Source organism: Pezoporus wallicus, unplaced genomic scaffold (genome assembly GCF_028554395.1).
Source record: "Pezoporus wallicus isolate ANWC-B61680 ecotype Strahan unplaced genomic scaffold, APGP_CSIRO_Pwel_v1 contig_8839, whole genome shotgun sequence".
NCBI classification, from domain to species: Eukaryota; Metazoa; Chordata; class Aves; order Psittaciformes; family Psittacidae; genus Pezoporus; species Pezoporus wallicus.
Window position 1 is genome coordinate 20,189 of NW_026641258.1, and position 20,308 is coordinate 40,496.

Below are 20,308 nucleotides of genomic sequence, written 5' to 3' on the forward strand. Positions count from 1 at the left end.
ACTTCCCACTGATAAAAATAAATACATTCTTGCTTTAGTATTTTGATTTAGTATAATTAAAATAATGACTTACAGTTTGATAAATGTTATTTTCATTGCTACAGTGCCCTCAAGCACTGTATGTGGAAAATTTTACAATATTATACAGATCTAGAGGTATGTAATGTGCTTGTCAGGCTATTAATTAACTTGCATAAAGTGTTTGGTTTTTATAGCAAGTGAATTTAGAGTGTTTCTTTGGAAACTGAATAAAAGTAAACAATCAAATTGCTTGTAAAATGAAATATGAATTATACCATTCTGGTGCTGTGAAGGTATCCTTATAATATCCTCAGGCAGGTAGAATTCCAAGCACTTCATCATTCAGTAGAAGTAGCTTTTAGGCAGCATGCTTCTATCCACGTTTGGGTGTTTGGATTTTTTCCTCAGTAATTTAACTGTCAGTATATAGAAACTACTTCATTCATGCATGTATTTCAGGTTTTTTTCTTGATTCCTCCTAAAGTGCCATACCATTAAAGTTAACAAAGCCTCCAGTATTTTAAAGTGTGTTAATCAACAGCAATAACACTGTAATACGCTGTTATCTAATGTTTTCTGTATATCCACCTTCCCCTCAAATTTTGTCCTGTATCGCAGATAGTTTATATCTGTACCAGGCTCTTTAAGGTCTGATTTTTTTTTTTTTTTTTAATGTCTAAGAAACACGAATACAAAAATACCAGTCATAATCCAAGAAATGTTAAAGTTTGCTTTGAACGTAGCTATTTCTGTTGTCAAAGATTCTATGTGATCCACTTCCTTACTGCCTGCCTGGCCTGTGCTGATACTATGAATGATGCTCTGGCAGAAAACGCTCCATTTAATTAAACTATATTATACTTTTTCAGTATTCTTTTTGAAATGTCACATTCTGACATTAAAACAAATGTCATAATTGTTGTGCATACTGTGGCATAGTTACCATAGCAAATAGATTCAGTTTTTGCAACTTTTTTAATGTTAAAAAATAGTTCTGTTCTTGGCATTTAAAACAGAAGTTTGTAATCTAAGAGGGTACAGAGCTGCTTTTGTTAAAATTAAGTTTACATTGTAGTCAGGAGTTAGCATTTGCTTTCTAACTGCAGTCAGAAGATTAACAGTGAACAGGGATTTTTTTCACTTCTCATACACATCTACAAAAAACGGGTTATTAAGGTGGCAGTCACTTGCATCACAACTTGTAACCAGTTCAAAGTCCCAGTGAGGCATTGGTAAAGCTGCCAGTAGAGCTCTGAGCTTGATTTGTGGAGTCCATTGTGCTGCATAATGCAGTAGTGTACTGATTCAGACACCTGAAGTGGAAGGTAGGTCTTTTTAGGGGCTTCTGGTGCAGTTCTGCAAAAGACAAATCTGTAATTAGGTGCTTGCTCACTGGACCACTAAGTACAAAAATGCTTGCTCATTCTATTCTTGAGTAACATATTTTTTTGAAAAGGGATTCCTGAGCGGGGCTGCCAGAGTCAGTGATTTAGAGTTGGTATATACCATGGTCCGCGATGCAAAGTGCACTGGCAGCTGGGTAATGGTGCCTCATGGGAGTCAATGCTGGGGCTGATAATGTTCAACTTCCGTATTAACGCCCTGGTCAGTGGGATGGAATGTATGCTCAGCATGTTTGCAGATAATTCTAAAATGGGCTGAATGGTTGACCCCTCTGGAGGGTAAGATTGCTTTGCAGGGGGAACTTGGTAGGCTGGAGAAAATGGCCTGACAAAAACTTCTTGAAATTCAACAAAGGTAAATGGCAAATGCTACATCTGAGGCAAATTAACCCTGTACATGGGCATGTGCTGTTTAGAAGGTAGCTCTGCAGGAAAAACACCTAAAGGTCCTGACAAGGAAAAAGTAGAACGTAAGTCAGCAGGGTGTGCTTGCTGTTAAGAAACCATCCGTGTCCTGGACAAGGCCATAGCCAGTGTGTCAAGAGAAGTGATTCTTCTGTTCAACACTTACACGTCCACCTTTGACGTACAGTGTCCAGTTTTGGCTTTCATACAGGAAAAGACACTGAGATACTAAATAGCCACTAAGACAGTTAGTGTTCTGGAGCACATCTTGCGTGAGGAAAGGGTGAGAGAACTGTATTTGTTCAGCTGTAGAAAGAGAAGATTGTACGGAGGCAATGTTATTGCTGTCTTCAGCTGCCTAATGAGAGAGGGTCTAGAGAGCCAGACTCTGCAGTAATAAAACAAGAGGCAGCAAACATAAATTGCAAGAAAGAAATGATGAGATTTCATCAGAATAGGGGAGGCAATTGCAATGGATGTAGTAGAAAAATGGAGTAAGTTCTCCACAATGGTGGTAGTTTGTGTCTCTGTCCTTGGGCAGACTCAGAATGTGACTAGGTCCTGAGCAATCTGCTTAATGATGGCTTTGCTTTGAGTGTGGGCTTAGGCCAGACTCCAGATGGAAGTGACTTACAGAGGTCCCTTCAATCAGAATTGTGATTCTGATGGTGAGACCAGTAAGAGTATCTTGTATCTAGCACAGAAAGTATCACTTAGTTTCAAAAGATGAATTGTCTTAAAAAATTAAAAAAATAGTTAAAAACCAAACTGAAAAGGGCTGTTTAGGGAAGATTCTGTGTAACTTTTCTTCTGTTAGTTTTCAAATGGAAGGATTTTTTTCTCTTGACATGCAAGGCATTTGAGATTTTAAAACTGGTAAAGTTTGTCTTGTAATATTTTAATACAAAGCAGTATTTGCAAGTTCTTGTGTATACTGTACTTGCAGACTAATAAGCAATCCTTTAACTGACATCTGGCACTTTTCCCAGGTAGCCTGCGTTCATTTAATGCGATGTATAGTGAAGTAGGGCTCCTGAAGTACTTCTGTATGCACAGTGAGGCAGGTAGAATGTTCTTTTGGGAGAGTGTAGTAAAAAGTGTCTCATATGCAAAGGAAAGTTCAGCCGCAGCTCACCTCAGTCTCTCCAGAGCTTTTGTATCCCCCACTCCACCCATCCATAATTGCAGAAATTGAAGGGCTTCAGTTAATGGAAGATAAATGTTTTGCGAGGTAGTCTGTTGTCTTACCTGCTGAAATTATGGCTTTAGCAAGCTACTTTGCTCTTGTGAGACCCCACCTGGACTACTGCATCCAGCTGTGGGGCCCCAGAGAAGGATATGGATCTGTTGGAGCAAGTCCGGAGAAGGGTCATGAAGATGGTCAGAAGGCTGGAGCACCTCTCTTGTGAAGACAGACTGAGAGAGTTGGGTTTGTTCAGCCTGGAGAAGAGAAGGCTCCAGGGAGACCTCATAGTGGTCTTCCAGCACCTAACGGGGCCTACAGGAAATCTGGAGAAGGACTTTTCACAATGGCATGTAGCAACAGGACGTGGGGAATGGCTTTGAACTTAAAGAGGGGAGATTTGTTTAGGTGTAAGGAAGAAATTCTTTACTGTGATGGTGGTGAGGCCCTGGCACAGGTTGCCCAGGGAAGCTGTGACTGCCCCATCCCTGGCAGTGTTCAAGGCCAGGTTGGATGAGGCTTGGAGAAACCTTCTCAGGTGGAAGGTGTCCCTGCCCATGGCAGGGGGTTGGAACTGGATGAGCTTTAAGGTCCCTTGCAACTCAAACCATTCTGGGATTCTGTTAATTAGGGTTTAAGCGAACATATTGCCAGGATAGATCATTTGTAGTGGAACAGAGTTCTTGACTGTACTTCTTGAAGGACTGCCACCTCTTTCCTAGTTAAAAAACTGACTCATTTTCTCTCTAAGCCTGTAGCAGGGCCAGGTTGGTTTTTGATATTTCATGGTCACTGTTATCTTGTAAATGGTTCCATGTTGTTTGTTACTGATTCATTTCCGTACGTATTTTTTGCTGCTTTCAGAACCACAAAGATATTTTTCTTGGTAAACAGTTGTAGATAATGAAGCTTTCTACATATGTGAATAGTGTCTAGAGGAAAATTTATTTGATAATCACATAAAACCTTGAAGTCTTCAGTAGAACCGTGTCTTGCTGAATGAATCTTCTGATATGATAAATTACTGGACATCATAATTACAAGCAGTTTCCTAAGTTAACGTTTTGCCATTCTTAAGCTATTTTTACTATGTTTCACAATTGTCCCAACACTTTATCTTTGGCATGCATGAGTGTGCATGCTATGAAATAATAATTACTGACTTGTAAGAGCTCTAAAGCATTTGAAGGCTGAAGTAAGGGGAAAACTTGCTCAGTTCATACATTGTAGAGCTTTGGCTGTAGATCTCAGTTTCCTTAGAGCTTGCCTTGTCAACTGTGGCTAACATCTGGAAACTTTAGATCGTACTTTGAAGTCATTCTTTTAAGGTATAAAAGGGATACAACAGAGTAATTATATAAAAGGAATGTAAGCAAAGTAATATGGACTATTAAAAACATTTCCATTTATTTTTTACACAATCTGAGGTTTTGTTATTGACAGGAGACTTTTAAAAGTTAAGTAGAGCTCCTCCCTCCCAAACCAGTTGCTGAATTGTTGAGAACAAACCTCGTTCTTTATGAACATTTGATGATGTATTTTAGAGCTTACACTGTCTGGTTCTTTCAGGTAAACAGCCTTTTATGATCAGAGTTGTTTTCTTTCTATTACGTAAATAATTTTGCATATATATATATTGAATATGCCACAAAGACTCTTACTTTATTAGCAAGTCTAATAGTCTATGAGGAGTCTTTCTTTAGAAAAGCATGCTTTTCATTAAGTCAGTATGCCAGTTTTACAAAGTTGGTTATTTTCTACGGCAGCTCCAAATTACTGATGTTTTGCTGCGATAAAGGCATATCAGTTGTTCCAGATACGCTATTTAAAGTAAGCAGACTTCTTGCTGTGACGCTCTTCTGGATTTCGTCCAGAGAAGTCAAAAAATGAGCTTACTCTTAACTCCTTGATGAGCAATAATAGTTTGCCTTTTGAAAACACCGCGTTGCAGACTACTTCTAAAATGAGGCTTTCTGAAGTGTTTTCATTTAATATATGGCAAAGTGTAAGCTGTGCTTGTATAAAATCCACAACTTGCTCTGAGGGGGAAAGGGTATGTGACACACTGTCTTACATGTTACTGTGTTACATATGTTATGCTTGCTTTTGTATATGTTACAAATGTGAAAGTTTTGATTTCATGCTCTGCTGAAGGGCTGAGTTCTGGTATCTTCAGCGCACTTCCATTCAGAAAGTGTGGGACCGTCATCCTTTTATGAGGTGGTTGGTTTTAAACTGAGTAGTTTATCCCTTGGTTCACTATTGCAGTTTTTCAATGATGCTGTAAACATCAGCTTTATTTCAAGCAAAACAAGTAATTTTTGTTTATGTTTTTATTTATTTATTTCTTCTCCTTGGAATTTTTATATTCTGGGTCTTCAGGGGTGCTATTCTGAAGGATCATGGTTTTTTTCCTTATAAATATCAGAACTCATTTGGCCTAAAATAATTTCATACTCCATTTCTGTCAGTTCAGCCTGAAGACTGGCTTTTTTAAATGTCTATTTCCTCTTTAGCCAGCTTTTGTATGTCTTAGGCCTGTCTAGTTTATGCATGCAAGCACTGCTTAGCAAGAAAGGTGACTGTGGTGTTGTGCATTTTAAATTTTTTGGTTTCCAGCTAATCCATTTTTAATCTTTTGATGAGCAAGATCATAACTCTTTACATGGCTCAGTCTAATGGAAGTAATTTTACCTTTAGGAATTCAGAGTGTCAGTCCTGGGATTTATCCCATGCTGTGTTCCATCTTGCTTCTGTTTGAAGTCCTGTTTAAATGTGCTGAAGCACACTTGCATGTTTGGACATGCCAGAGTCTTCTCATGCAGTTGAAAGAATGGAGTGCATCTGTTAAGTGGGATATGTTGAATGCAAGTAGAAGACTAATCCAGAAACAGTGCATTTAATTTAGCTCATTTTTAGTCTCTGACATCCAGCTTCCTGATAAGATTGAAAAGCTTTCATCCACCTTGAGCAGACTGCCAGTATTCTTTGCTACAGCAAGATAGGCTTGCACCTCAAAGTGCAAGAACTCATTTGGGAGTTTGTAGTATACTTTTTCTTCTATGCTTATGACCCTTAGTTATAATCAGCTTATGCTTTTTAATGTAATTTTTTATATAAATACTGTTATGCTAGAAGATTGTACCAGCAAAGCGCTAGTTACAATTAGAATGGCTCAGATGCAAGCGACAGTACATGTCACATATGCAGAGTATGGGATAAAGGACTAAATACAGTCTAGAGGAAACATAGAATCATAGAATCACAGACTGGTTTGTTTTGGAAAGGACCTTAAGATTATCCAGTTCCAAACCCCTGCCATGAGCAGGGACACTCACATGTCACACAAAGCTCTCTCCAACCTGGCCTTGAGCACTGCCAGGGATGGAGCATTTACCATGTCTTCGGGCAACCTGTTCCAGAGACTCACCACCCTCACAGTAAAGAACTTCATCTTTATATCTGACCTTAACTTCCCCCATTTGAATTTAAACCCAGTACCCCTTGTCCTGTCACTACAGTCCCTGATTGAACAATGTAAGACAAGTTTCTTTTAAAAGAAAACACAGTCATTTTTACTAGTAGATCTTTCTATGGTACAGCTTGCAGTTTTAAGTGGGTGCTGTGTGGAGATGTAAGTAAGGTGTAGTTTCGTTCAATTGCAACCAATTTAACACGTTCCTTTGAAAGAAGATGACTCCTTGCTGCTTGTGCACTCTGCTTCTGGAGTTCATCATATAATACTCTAAGCTAATGCCATTTACAAAATGGGGGGAGTGGTCCAGGTGAGATTTTGAGAATTGAATTTTCTTACCATACAATCATCTGAATTCCAGAGAAGGCTCAAGCAAGGGAAGGTCAGGGACAGAGCTCGATAAAGAGAAACAAGGTGGAAGAAAATGAAACCTACTTCTCCAGTGGTAGCAACAAGCTCTTCATGCAATCGCACTGTTGAAGACAGCTTACTTTGCTCTAAGATATTTCATCTCTGTGTAGACTAAGAGGAGCTTTTGCTTTGGAAGTGTACCTGGCCTTGAGCTTGTTGTAAAGGTGTTTTGCAACACATCTGGGATGCCAGAGTGTGATGCTCAATTCTGCTAGTATCCAGGCTGTATAATTTATCAAAACACTGAGGAAACTTTCAGAACTGCTGAGGAGCAGATGCTTGTAGTTAGAGTTCACTGGAAATTCTTCTTGCTTTGAATCTTGATTAAAGTTGGATGCTCTATAGATTAACTTTCTGGTTTAGTCCCTCGAGTTTTAAGTCCTTTTGTATATTTCTTTTGTATATATTTTGGATCACTAGAGACCTGTCTGTAGGAAAAAGTTGGTTACATCAAGTGCTGTGTCTGGGTGAGACTGGTCTAGGTATGCAAATTGTTATTTTACATAAGGTGATGGCGTTTGAGCTCTGGATAGTTATGGCTAAAGCCTTTAGAGAAGTTGTTAACCTGACCTTGTAGCGATATAGATAAAAGCTTGTTCTGTTTAAGTGCTGCTGATGCTAGAAGTGTAGTTTCGGAATTGCTCCTATTCTGGAAGAAGTTGGCTCACAGTTTGGAAGCAGATTTGTAAATCGTCCTGTGTTTATTACAGTGCAAAGAATAGGATGCACCAGTAGAAGTTTACTGTCACTCCTGTGTTTTGCTACACTATAGTGAGTTAACTGTACTAAGTAGAGCAAAGCGTGGGGTCAAGAGGAGGGAAGATGACTCATAGGACCAATATCTAGCATGCATCTTTACCTACGAGGAGCTTCCAGTGTTACATTGTTGTCCTGTATCCCTGTAGGAGGAACTGGGAATTGCCTACCCTGAGGTGCCACTCCTGAGTTTCTCGAAATTTTCATTTTTTTTTATGTTTTACTTCTATTTCTTCTGTGCAATTTTAGGTTGAGGTTGACTTTATAGGCTTGTGGGGGTTTTGCGTAGACTAATGCTCTGTGTGACACTTTATCTCTACCGATCAAAGTGTGTTGCCAGCAGATAGAATGCAATACATAATACGTCATTTCGTCTCACAGTTTAGTTTATGATAGCAAAAACTTGAAGACAGCTTCTGAACTTTGCCTGTGCCTGAAGCCCATACATTGTGAGAATAAGTCTTTTTAAGACAGTTTTCTGGGGAAAATGAATGTTAAGATTTTGAAGGAATAAACATCTTCCAAAAATGGTAAATTGTTTTAGGGGAGGGCACACTTCTTGAATACCTATTTTTACTTTTTTTCCTGAAGTGGGTGTTTTAATAACTTGGTCTGCAAAAGTATTTTCTGTTACTTCTTCAGTTAATTAGCTGAAAAACCTTATTTTCTCTGAAATGGTTGCTTTTGTCTTAGCCAGAAGAGTTTATTATAATAACTTCAATACGGTATTAAGTGTATTGCATCACAGCTAGTGGGTTTGTTTGGTTTGGGTATTTTATAATTAAAATTTTTTATTGCAACCTATAGTTCCTCATAATTTGTAAGCTGTTAATATGCCTTACTTTAAATACTCGAAATTACTAAGTCTGTAATACACTTCAGCAATGCTTCCTGACAATGTTAATTCCAAACTAACATGCAGTCAGATCATTTTTAAGATCAACACATGATTTCTTCAAGAAAGCTAGAGTAAAAAGCTAGCTTCTGGTTGCTGTTTAGCAAACTTCCTCTTCAGGGTTGTGGTGTGTCCTTGTTCCCATTACTATGTGCTGGTAACAAATGCCGGAACCACACCCCATTGTATTACTCTAAATTCACTCTGTTTGGAGCTGATGGATTTTCTCCCCATGTTGATCTTGTCAGTCTAAGCACCTGTTGCTGGAATGTACACCATGGATGCACACCCACACCCTCCACTTTCTTTGCCTGGGCCAGGAGGAATTATCTTATGGCTAATGAGAGAAGGTTAATATGCAGCATTGTCTTCTGAATGAATTGATGAGGTTCTTGAAAGTTTTGCTTGTGTTAAATTTATTGGAAGACTTAAAGCTGCAAGCTAAGTTTGTGTTTAACAAGCTTCTTGTGTACAACTGAAAAAGGGAAACCATTGATCATAAAAACTTCAGATGTTAGTGAAATGCATCACAGTGAAAGTGGGAAGATGGCAAGTGTGATACCCAAAATGGCAATAAGCTATTTCCACTCCCCCTTCCCCCCACCAATTCAGTGAACTTTCAACACAGTGGTACATGGTTAGTGTGTCTGTGGCATCAGTTCTTGCTCTGTCATTTGGGGAATGGAACTTCATATTTCCTATGTGTTCATGAGGTTTCAGTTACGCTTTGCCAGGAGCTTTGTGGTCTTGTACATGTGATGCAGCCAAGTGTTCAGAAAGTTCCCTTCCATCTCAGTAGAACTTAGGTGTGTGCTTACATGAACTGAAGCCTAAATTACTAAGTATTGATTATTGCTATATTGTAGTTGTTGATGATGTGCACAATGGAATATTAAATGCACATCTTTACTAAAAGATGTATCATAAAGACAAATGCCCATAACTAGGTGTTTACTTTCAGGCTGTGGATCTTCTACCCTTCACTTCTTTGATTATGTGCTGCACATTGCTGTAAGCCATAGCTTGCATATGACCTTTTTTTTGTTCTTTTCCATTCCCTGCTCTTCTGGTCACAAAACTAAGGAAAGTGCTTTTAAGTAGAAGGCTGTGTGCCAGGCAGTTACTGGAAGTGAGTTTGTATTTTGATCCTACCCTTTTTCAGAAGCTCTTTTAAGACAGCTCTGAAACTTTTGTGTGCTGCAAGAAAATTTTTTAGAAATAGTACTCTTTTAACTGGCACTACAGCCCAAGAGACACACACAGCTTGACAGTGCAACAGTAGTAAACATAATTTGAGGTTATAGTAATTTTGAAAGATGAGGGTGTCACTGGAGAGCTTTTCCATATTGCTTACAGTTTGTGGCTCAAAGAAAACAGAACATTTTTTGTCTCAGTGCCATGACAATGGGAAGTATACCAGTCTCGCAGTGCTTCATGTCTTTGCTGTTAGTAAAATTGAAAAACCTGTGGGGCTTTTCCTTGCCAGAGTTTAGGGCTGGAAAGTGTGCTTTGACATTTTTATAGAGAACAGAAAAGAGTGAGAACTGACCTGGCTTAAGTAATACCAGACTGTGCATAAAACACTGTTCTGTATGATGTGGAATGCTTGCCTCAAACTTTTGTTACATCCAGACTAAACTGGCTACTATGTATGAATTGCATTTGGTAATAATCCCAGGGTGTTGTTACTAAGGACTGATCTTGTCTTTATCCATTTTCTCCATCCATGAAGATGGAGAGTGCCTTTCTGACTGCAGGAAACCAGGAAGGCATTTTATTACTGTCCTTAGAACATTTTCTTTTTGAGAGTTCTTTGAAGTTCTCAGTCAGGAAGCTGTTAACACATGACATCTCAAAATGTTTTGGTAGGATTTGATTAGCTATGCAAACGTCTCTTTACTGGCTTGGCAGTATCTAGTGAAAATGCAAACAAAAATACTACCTATACTACGTAAAGGCAGTGGAAGGAAAAGTCTGAACAATGTGACAGCAAAGCCAATTCCAAGATGCTTAAACTATGGTCAGAAAAGAGCTTTGATTTGTGCATAAATACAAGAAATAGTTCAATACAACTGTAAACCTCAGCTTTGTTTATAAATCTGTTGGGTTTTATAATAACTTGTTCCAAAAGATCATGAGTTATACTTGTTAGTTGTTTGTAAAGTGCACATCTCTGGTTTCTGATCCTACCCTTTATCCATCAGATCATCTTTTTACATTAACTGCCTTAGTCTTAATCTTTCCTTATAAAAAAAATTACTCCAAGTGAGCTGAAAACTTGGTTTTAAATTTACTTTTAAGGAGGAGAAGAGAACTGGTTAACAAAGATGTGATTCACCATAGAAACAGTTCAGCCAATAGCACATATGCAGTAAATTAACCATTTTCTGGTACTTTCATATTTGACACAAAGCATAGCAACAAGATGATAGCTCGACAACAATAGCAGCTGCACTATTTTTTAATTCCTTTTTTGAAAGAGTGAAAAAAATAGCTTCCCTGGAAAGTAATTTATATTACAAGTTTCATCACAAAAATTTTGTGGGTGGGTACAATAGGCTAGAAATTGAATTTGTGATTTGTATAATAAACGATGGTTTTGATGTGATATGACATTTCTAGTCTCTTACAAGCGACATAGCTACAGGCAATAGAATAATGTCTTCCCCCTGTGAAGATAAATGTCGTATCAGACCAGACCATCATATATTAAATTACAACTTCCCTTTTTTTATCATATGAAGAGATTCATGAGACTGTTCATTAAATAATAGCACAACCCAATTAAAAGGGTTTTTGGCCAAAATGTCTTGAAGATATTTTCTAATATCAGGCACATAGTTAATTTATACAGGGTACTGCCATAAGAGGCCTGATCCAAATAAAGGAATTTTCCTTTATGCAGCAAGTGGCGTGATTGTTGCCACACTGAGCTAGAAGGTGCTTTTCTTAATCTCAACTAGACCAAAACCCTCAAATGCAAATGAAGTATGATGATAAGAGGAATCTAGTATCTTGACTTCCTTTCTTGGGGGGGAAAAGGATACAGTATATGTGGCTTTTATACAATTTGATTGTGCTCATATTGTTGTTTTTCATGTTTTGGCAGAGAGAAGGAGCAAGAAAGGGAAGAACAGTTAATGGAAGACAAGAAAAGGAAGAAGGAGGATAAGAAAAAGAAGGAATCTGCTCAGAAGGTAAGTTTTGATATTTGACTACTTTCATCCTGCTGGAACATAAATAGTATTGGGGTGGTAAGATATTAAATTGTTTGTATTTGAGATTTAAAACTTGGTTGTTAGGAGTGATGCTTCATTAACTATTTTTTTCCTTAATTTTTTTGGAACTTAAGTGTTTAACGTAACACTTTTAATCTCCTTAGTGTGTCAAGTGAAGCAAAAGATTTTTTTTTAATATAAAATATTAAACTCTAAATTGGGTTTGCATACTTAGTGTATTAAATGCTCTCTATTTCACTGAAAATCTAGCAGATTGTTCTAAGAATTAATTTGACATGAGAATTTGAGTTCTCCTGCTTTATCCATGCTTCTGACTGGTAAAATCCTTTCTGTCTAGTTCTGGGCTTCCCAGTACAAGATATGTAACCGTCTGGGAGCAGGTCCAGGAAAGGCCCCCAAGATGATTAAGGAACTGGAATATCTGACAAACAGAGGAGAGGGCTGAGGCTCTTCAGCCTGGAGAAGAGAAGGCTCGGGCATCTTGTGAATGCATATAAATGCCTTGTGGGAGGGAGTAAAGAAGGTGGAGGCACACTCTTCTTAGTGTTGAGAAGTTTGAGCATTGTGCACAAATTAAAATACAGGAAATCCCACTGAATCATTAAAAGACTCATTTTGCATGTGTGTGACTGGGCAACCACTGGAACGGGTTTCCCAGAGAGGTTGTGGTACCTCCATCTTTGGAGATGCTCAAAACTGAGTTGAACATGACAGTCTAGTTTGGATGTGTCTGGTTTGGATGACTTTGCTTTGAGTTGGGCAGACTCCAGGGGGCAGCTGGGGAACTGGTGTGGGGATTGTGGACTTAGATCTTCAGAGGCTGTCCCTTCCAATCTCATTGATGATGTGAAATTGACAGCAGAAGGCTTTACTTTATTTCAGTAGTCTCTGCATTTCAGTTGTTTCAGTAACAACAGATCCTACAAGAGGTCTGACATCGCTGTTAAATTTTCTAGGTTTCTGCTTAGACCAGCCAGCGCCAGTTTCAGTTAAATTTTATCTTACCTGGGGTCATCTTAAACCTGGCTTTTGCACCAATTTCAGGCCATCAGTTTAAATTAGGTGCAAATAAAGTGGTGCATTTTTGTTGTCTTTGTGCAGCCACTGTGTTGATACATCCCCAGTTATACTGCAAAAGATCAGTAGCTACAGAATAAAGTTTCTTCAGTGTCTTTTTGGCTAGGTGTTGCTGCTGTTTAATGTTCAAGTACAAAAAATATATGTAGGAACCAGGAGGAGGAGACCCTGGTCGCTAGAAGGCTAGTGACTTGATGATTATATGCTGATACTCAGTGATACAAGAGAAACTTGAAAAGGTTATACAGATCACCTTGATAACACTGCTGTTGGTGTTTACCAAGGAATCAGTGCTATGAGTACAAAGGAGATTTGCCAGCTTCCCTGTGTGGTCCCTCACCTGCCTTATTCAGTGTGATTGCATGTTACGGTATTTTGCCAAGATCTTGGTAAGGGTGAACACTAAGTATGTTAATGTCCTGGATACCAAACTTAACAGTAATACTTGAAGTTATCTAGGAGTAGCAAAGCAGGCAACTGAATGGATAGAACATAAATGTGTGTGTTCGTTCTTAATGGCTCTCGTGGCTTTCACCTAATAAGCAGTAATGATTTGGGGGTATCTTTTTTCAGACAGTTTGTATAACATGAAACAATTGTTTCTGTCTGGATCTTCTGAAAAATAAAAAAAAAAAAAAATTACTTCAACAGAAGGTATGCAAGCACATTCATGGACTGAATTCCTGTGGTTGGTGTCCCAGGGGCTGTTTGATAGCTTGTCAGAAGGCTGAGTTTGACTCCACCTTCCCATTCACTGTAGCTGCTCCTGCCCTGCTAGTGCTTATAGGTTGCCCACAGAGAGATGGCAGCTGTAAATCTGAGATGGTGTCACATTTTCTCAGCTTTTGTATTTTAGACAAAAAAACCCACCACAAAACCGTATCATTTTGACTAGGGGAGAGAGATGCAGTATAGGCAGAATTAATATGTATGTTTGGGGTTTTTTTCCCTTAAGCAAACTGTGGTTATGTAGAATTCCTTAAAGATTTGGCAAAACGGGGTTCTTCTAAGTACACAAGTTACTTATTTACTGAGCATGTTTGCCATCGACCATAGTAGACCTATCAGTATTACCAAACTGGATCCATGAATAATTTTCTCCCTCTTTGTTCTTTAGTAGTGGAGTATCAGAGCCACTTAAGTGATTAACAGATTTTTTTATTACATGAGAAGACTTAACTTGACAGATACAGGATTTTTCATAAATGAAGCTGAAAATTAACATCTGGCTTTTTACAGATGCTGTTTTGGTACAGGTGCATTTTTACTGTCTTGGAGACTTTTAGATTATGCAACTCTTTGAAGCTATGATGCATAAGATTTTGTATGATAGTGGATGTGCCACTGCATATTGCGGTGTTCATCTTTGCAAAGTAAATGATGCCATAGCAATTCAGTGCAGTTTGTCTTTTTATCCTTTACCATACAAAGGAGTTCTGGCTTGGTTAGTTTAAACAATAAACTGCTTTTTACTTGTGCTTTCATTATCCTATACTGTCACTGTGTGCTTTCCAGAATTATGGACTCAGTCAGCAATTTCTTTTAAGAATAGGTGTTATAGACCTGACACATTGTGATCTTTAGGGTTTTTTCATTATTGTGTAGTGGAACTCATGATCGACAGGTTCAAAACATGCTACAATACACTCGATTACAGAGAATATACCAGTGGTATGTTTGTCTCTACTGTAGCTTGAAATCTGCTATGCTGAAAGTACAGCAAAACTACATACTGAGTATGTTGGCAGCATGATGGCTCACTTCAGTAATCAATTTCTTATTGCATTCAAGAGATCGTGAAGTCTGGTGATTTATAGCTGTTGCAGGTATTTTTGCAATTGTGGTGATGAATCCAGGTTTAGGATTTCTTCTCCTTGGAAGAGATATCATGGGAAAGGTGAAATGGGAAGATGGCAGAGACACAGATCTCATCCCATCTGAGATTACTCCTATGGGAATTCCATTGCTACCTTTAGCAGTCTCCTGTAAGGATACTTTCACAGAAGGAAGTTTTTGTTATCCCTCACCTCCAAAATCTGAAGGAACTGTAGTGCATGTTTATTTGTGCTTTGGAAATCTGCATTTGGGATGAGGAGAAGAGCGTATACGAAAAATCATAATGAGTGAAGTAATTACTGTTTCTGCGAGGGACTTTCCGTAGAATCATAGAATCACAGAATGGCTTGGGTTGGAAGGGACCTTAAAGCTCACCCAGTTCCAGTCCTCTCCCATGGGCAGGGACACCTTCCACTAGACCATTTTGCTCCAAGCCCTGTCCAACCTGGTCTTCAGCACTTCCAGGGCTGAGGCAGCCACAGCTTCTCTGGGCAACCTCTGCCAGTTTTGCATCAGATATTCCAGGAGCTGTAGTATTTTTGAAAACTTCGTATCTATGAGTAGGAATACTGAAGTTCATCATCTGATTATTTTCATGCAACAACAGATACTGTTCTTGTGCTAATAAATCAAGGTAATGATTTAGCGTAATCTGTTCAATGTTTTGTGTTGACGTTCTTAAAACTCTTATTTACATTCTTGCTTTTAATTTGCAGGTCACAGATCAAAAAACCAAAGGTAAGAATCTTTGATTCTAAAGAATATTTTTTATCAACCTGAGCCCAAGACTTGGATCTTGATCAGAATTATTGTAAAAAGAAGGGCAGTTATGAATCAAGATGAGTATTGTGGATAAAATAGATTAGCTGAAGTATTTAGTTTTCGGGTTTGCAGAGGTTTTAGACAAGTATAGATGTACACAAAATCCACCTGTATAAATTGAATGGAAGACAGGGAAAACACTGCTTATAGTGAGGTACCAAAGTGAATTAAAATGGCTTGGGTTTGGGAACTTAAGGCACCAAAAAGTCCAACAGATAAGGCAGGACTGATGTTAGAGAATCTTGAAAGCCAAGTTTATTTAGCTGATCTAAAAATATATTTAATCTTGATTTGTTTGTCAATTTTATAAAAAATATGTGGGGAAATTGCCGTTATTGACAGAAGGGAACTAAGATAGTAACTCGATTTTTCAGCTAACACCACCTTTTTTGTGGATTTGGGCATTGAAGCCTATATAGTGAAAGCAGATTCTGTGATGATGTTACTTCCTCAAGGATTTGTTTGTGGTTTTCCTCTTCTCTAATGCATAATAGCCTTTAGAAGCAGCTTGTCTTTGCTTATAGGGGCACGTGGTGACCAGCTGGGAAACTTTATGTGAGCTCAGAACAAATGCTGTATGTAGGACTGCCTTTTGGGTGGGAGTCAACTAGTACTGTCTTACTTCGGAGCAGTACAGAGAAGTTGGATTTGTTAACTCTAAGAGGAGGGTGGTGTTTTTTCTCCTGTCTGTTTGTTTTGGTGGTGGCTATGTATGCCTTAAGCAGGTGAAAACTTGGGATCTAATTTCAGATCTCCCATAAGGGTGATGCGTAAACAATCCAAAAACCACTTGAAGGTTGGGGAACAGGGGAGAGAAGCAGACTTGGGAAGATGGACCCAGTTCTGTTTGACTGCTCATGTTTTTAAATGACTCATTGCCCAGGGTGATACTCTTTGCCAGCTGTACATTTCCAAGAAATTTGGAGCTTAGAGCAAAATACTTGCTGAGGATAGAGTTTCAGACTGGGGTACAGAGTTGCACATGGAAGCAAGAGGTTTGCTGCTAAGTGCTTATTCCTTGCTCTTTGATGAAGTTGAAGTTGCACAGCATTTGAGAGAAGAATGGAATTTTAAGAGGAAAGAGTCACAGTGAGTTCTTGCAGCTAGCACAGGTTTAAGTGGAAAAGTTTCTGATTTCCATTCTTCCTGTTTTTCAGTGCCCGAAGTGACGAAACCAAGTTTAAGCCAACCAGTGGCTGCCAGCCCAATTGGCAACTCTCCATCGCCACCAGTCAATGGTGGCAACAATGCCAAAAGGGTGGCAGTGCCGAACGGACAACCGCCAAGCGCCGCCCGCTACATGCCTCGGGAGGTGCCGCCGCGATTCCGTTGCCAGCAGGACCACAAAGTGTTACTGAAACGTGGGCAGCCCCCTCCGCCATCCTGTATGCTCCTTGGGGGTGGAGCAGGGCCTCCTCCCCCAACAGCACCAGGAGCAAACCCAAACAACGCACAACCAGTGACAGGAGCACTGCTGCAGAGCGACAGTGGGACTGCAACAGGCAAGTAATAATAATATTAGTATTAAATGAACGTGTGTGTGTGCATGGCAGGAAAGGGATCGCTAAAATTGTGCATAAGCGTATCATTATATAAAAAAAACTCATCAGATGGCTTCTGGAGAGCTTCTATTTTAGCATATAGACTTTTCTCTTGCTGTTAGAAGCAGTGACTGCAAGTTTTACTAATTGATGGAACAAGAGAGAGAGTTTTTTTTTTTTTTTTAAACATGTAATGGGTGGCTTGAATTTTATGCTGTAAAGCTTTAAGACCACAACAAGGTACACCCAGTGCGTGGATGAATAGCATTTTATGGTTGTCATTGAGTGGTTCTTAATAGCTCTTCAGGTTTCTTTGATCACATGAATTTCCTTGTCACTTTTTTTATACCATCCAGCAAAACAGACATGTAGATAGGAAGTCTGCAGATGTCAGGTGGCTGTCACTTCTCACCTAGATGAAATAGAAAGCTGATTCTCTTGCTCCTGACTATTTTTTAGTAACAATCTTGGTTTTCTCCTTAGATAAGCCTTTTTATAAAAGTAGTGACTGTCCTGTTTTTACTTTTCTGTTCACTTTGAATTCTAGAAGATAAATTGATTTTAAGATTTTTTTTATGAGTGTCTGACTGCTCCTGAATTTTTTAGACCCTTGGGGAATTGCAGTAATTGTAATATTTCCTTCTGAAAGTTATTATAGTAGAACAAACAAAATACCACTCAAGACATCTGTCTGCCTTCTAAAGAAAAACTTAGGTGATCTGAGAAGTCAAGGACAGCTTCAGTTCTGCCAATGAGGGTGTTTAAAAAAGAAATAATAAATGCTTGAAAATCAGAAAAAGAAAATAATGATACCACTATGTCTGACTGACTTGCCTTTGAAAACCATCCAGATTAATGGGATGGCTTTTTTACCGCAGTCCTGGAGAGCATAGACTTTTTACAGTTCTGAAGTGGCTTGGAACTCCAGAATCAAGCAAGCTAGATGGGATGGCTGTCTTTATTAGAAGGATTCTAGGAAAATGAGTGATTCTGCTTGGTTTGTGGTTTCAATGCTTGAATTCCTTTGTAATAAATCCCTGTTTGACAGATTATTTATCTTGTTATCTTTAATGTTGCCTATTTAAGGGGGAGGGGATTTTAAACTCCAGTGGCAAAGTTTTAGCTAATCAGTTCAAAAACCAGATCTCTTTAGAGATGGCTGATTTTGATAAAACAGCTGAAAGATGAAGGGGGGGCGGGGGTGGGGAACCCACACCCCAAAGTCTTGTGACTGTATGTAAAATGTTAGCATTATGTCAGCATTTGTATACCTTACAGTGATTGCAGTAGACTGACAAAAGAGACTTGATAGTAGTGAAGCATTCTAAAAGTTTACAAAATTTCTCATGAACAGCATTTATTCGCTGTTGGATGTACTATATGAAGACTATTTTGAAGTATTTTAGGGGCTCCTTAAAGTTTTGTGTAATTAGTTTGGCACCCAGTACTTGTTTTTCCAAGACCAAAATTTTGTTTTAATGTATTCTCATATTTTTACATTCAGTTTAATGGTACATTTACAACTATCTGTTTATATTTTATTGATAGGGCAGCTTCTTATGCCAATGGTTAGTTGCTTTACCCTGGTGTAAGTCAGGAGCGTTGAAGAGAAATACACGGGTCCTTTAGACCTGCCTCACCCCATCCAGCTTTGTGCACCATAACAGATAATTAAGCTGTCTTGAATTAAAATTAAGCCAGGTTGGTTTTTTAAAGCTAACGTCAGCCTGGGTGATTACCAGTTCAGCTCACTGAATGTCAGTGGAAACGTGCTAGCAAGTTGGAATATGTGTGCCAGGGGAGTGGGAATGAGCAGCTGGACAAGATAGGCCAGGGCTGTCACTTAAAGTGCTCCATCAACGTGCTTGTGGAGATACAGTGTTGCTATCTGTTTTGCGCATCATTAGCGCCATCTGAAATCCTGGCTGTTGACAAATTGGGCCCAGTTCTGTCAGGCACTTATGCACTGATACTGTGATTAGTTCAGCCCCCATTAAAAAAAAAAAAGACAGGTTCCCAAAGGAGAAGACAGTGCAGCTTACTTACTGCTTCATGATGTTCTATTTGCCAGCTAGCTATAGAAGGTGTTGGTGAGGCTTCAACACAAAAAATTAGTACATAATCCTTTTCTACATGGATCTTTTTCTGTCAGAATTGGAATGCTTCTGTAAGATGGCAAAGCTCTAGTTCCCTGAAAGATGACGCTGAGTTTACTGTTGTCTCATAGCAATAGCAGGGGTTGGGGTGGAGGGTGGTATATATAATTCATCCAATACCAATTATATTCAGGATATGCAAGATGATTTTGGAAAACAGAGCTTAAATTTTATCGGTGAAAGTCTTTCAGTAGTTACAGTACCCTCTTAAGAATCATCACCGTCTCTCACAGCAAAACTGCATCCCCATTTCAGTACTTTATTTCAATTCCATACTTTCATCTTTAAAAGTAATAATTTAGTAATTTTTTTTAATTTTATTCTAGTCAGATCAGAAACTTGCTTATCTTCAACATGTTTGTTATTAAGGAGGAGTTTAAGAAACCAAGAGCCCTTACCCATTATCTTTCGACAAAACCGTAAATCGCCAAAATTTTGTTGCCACTGTCAAATATAGCAGGGGAGGCTGGCTTTTTATAGGGCAATCTGTTAAATTGTGATCTAGTATACTGTGTTAGCGAACATCCCCATCTTAATACTTTTAGAATGTCTCCACAGAAATAAAATGTGAAAAGCTTTATTAAAATCACCTGTGTGGAGGTCTTGCTACATAGCGGCCTGTGCATCAGTCATGCGCTGAATCATTGATAAGTTCAAAAGACAGCAGTAGAATTTGTCTTTGGCTGTTCTCCTTAAGCTATTCCTGTGATTGGTCTAATCAGAATGTTTTTAAATCAAAATGCATAGAAGCATTAGTGTACGAAAAAGATTAAATACCAGTCAAAAGTCACACTTCCTTGCTATTGTTAAGTTTGCCTGTAAGGTAAAGGCAACAACAGAAACATGTATGGGAACGGCTTGGTCTTTTGGATCTTGGTGGCTAGGGTTTAATGGATTAAGGCTGACTTGTTCATCAGTATTCAAAGTGTACAAAGAGTTCTAACCTTGCTGTGAAGTCTAGATACTTATTGGTGGCCCTTCATAAGGGGTGATCCGGAAGGCATTCAGTGGATGTTCATTGGTTAAGCTAATAAACAGAAAGCCTGAGACAGGTGCTGAAAGCCAATCTGTTCATTTTCTGTTAACGG

General features: G+C 38.8%; 1 protein-coding gene across 12 annotated transcripts in view; it reads left to right on the forward strand.

Moving 5' to 3' along the window:
* TNRC6B (trinucleotide repeat containing adaptor 6B) overlaps positions 1 to 20,308 on the forward strand; it is a 78,555-nt gene that overhangs the window by 20,186 nt on the left and 38,061 nt on the right. For 10 of the 12 annotated variants that reach the window (XM_057422762.1, XM_057422765.1, XM_057422760.1 and 7 more), the window contains exons 2-4: positions 11,659 to 11,746; positions 15,418 to 15,439; positions 16,681 to 17,025. In XM_057422762.1, the coding sequence (XP_057278745.1) occupies positions 11,659 to 11,746; positions 15,418 to 15,439; positions 16,681 to 17,025 (455 nt within the window). Of the gene's footprint in view, positions 1 to 8,052; positions 8,185 to 11,658; positions 11,747 to 15,417; positions 15,440 to 16,680; positions 17,026 to 20,308 lie in introns of those variants that run through there. The other 2 variants (XM_057422764.1, XM_057422770.1) reach the window with 2 other exon arrangements.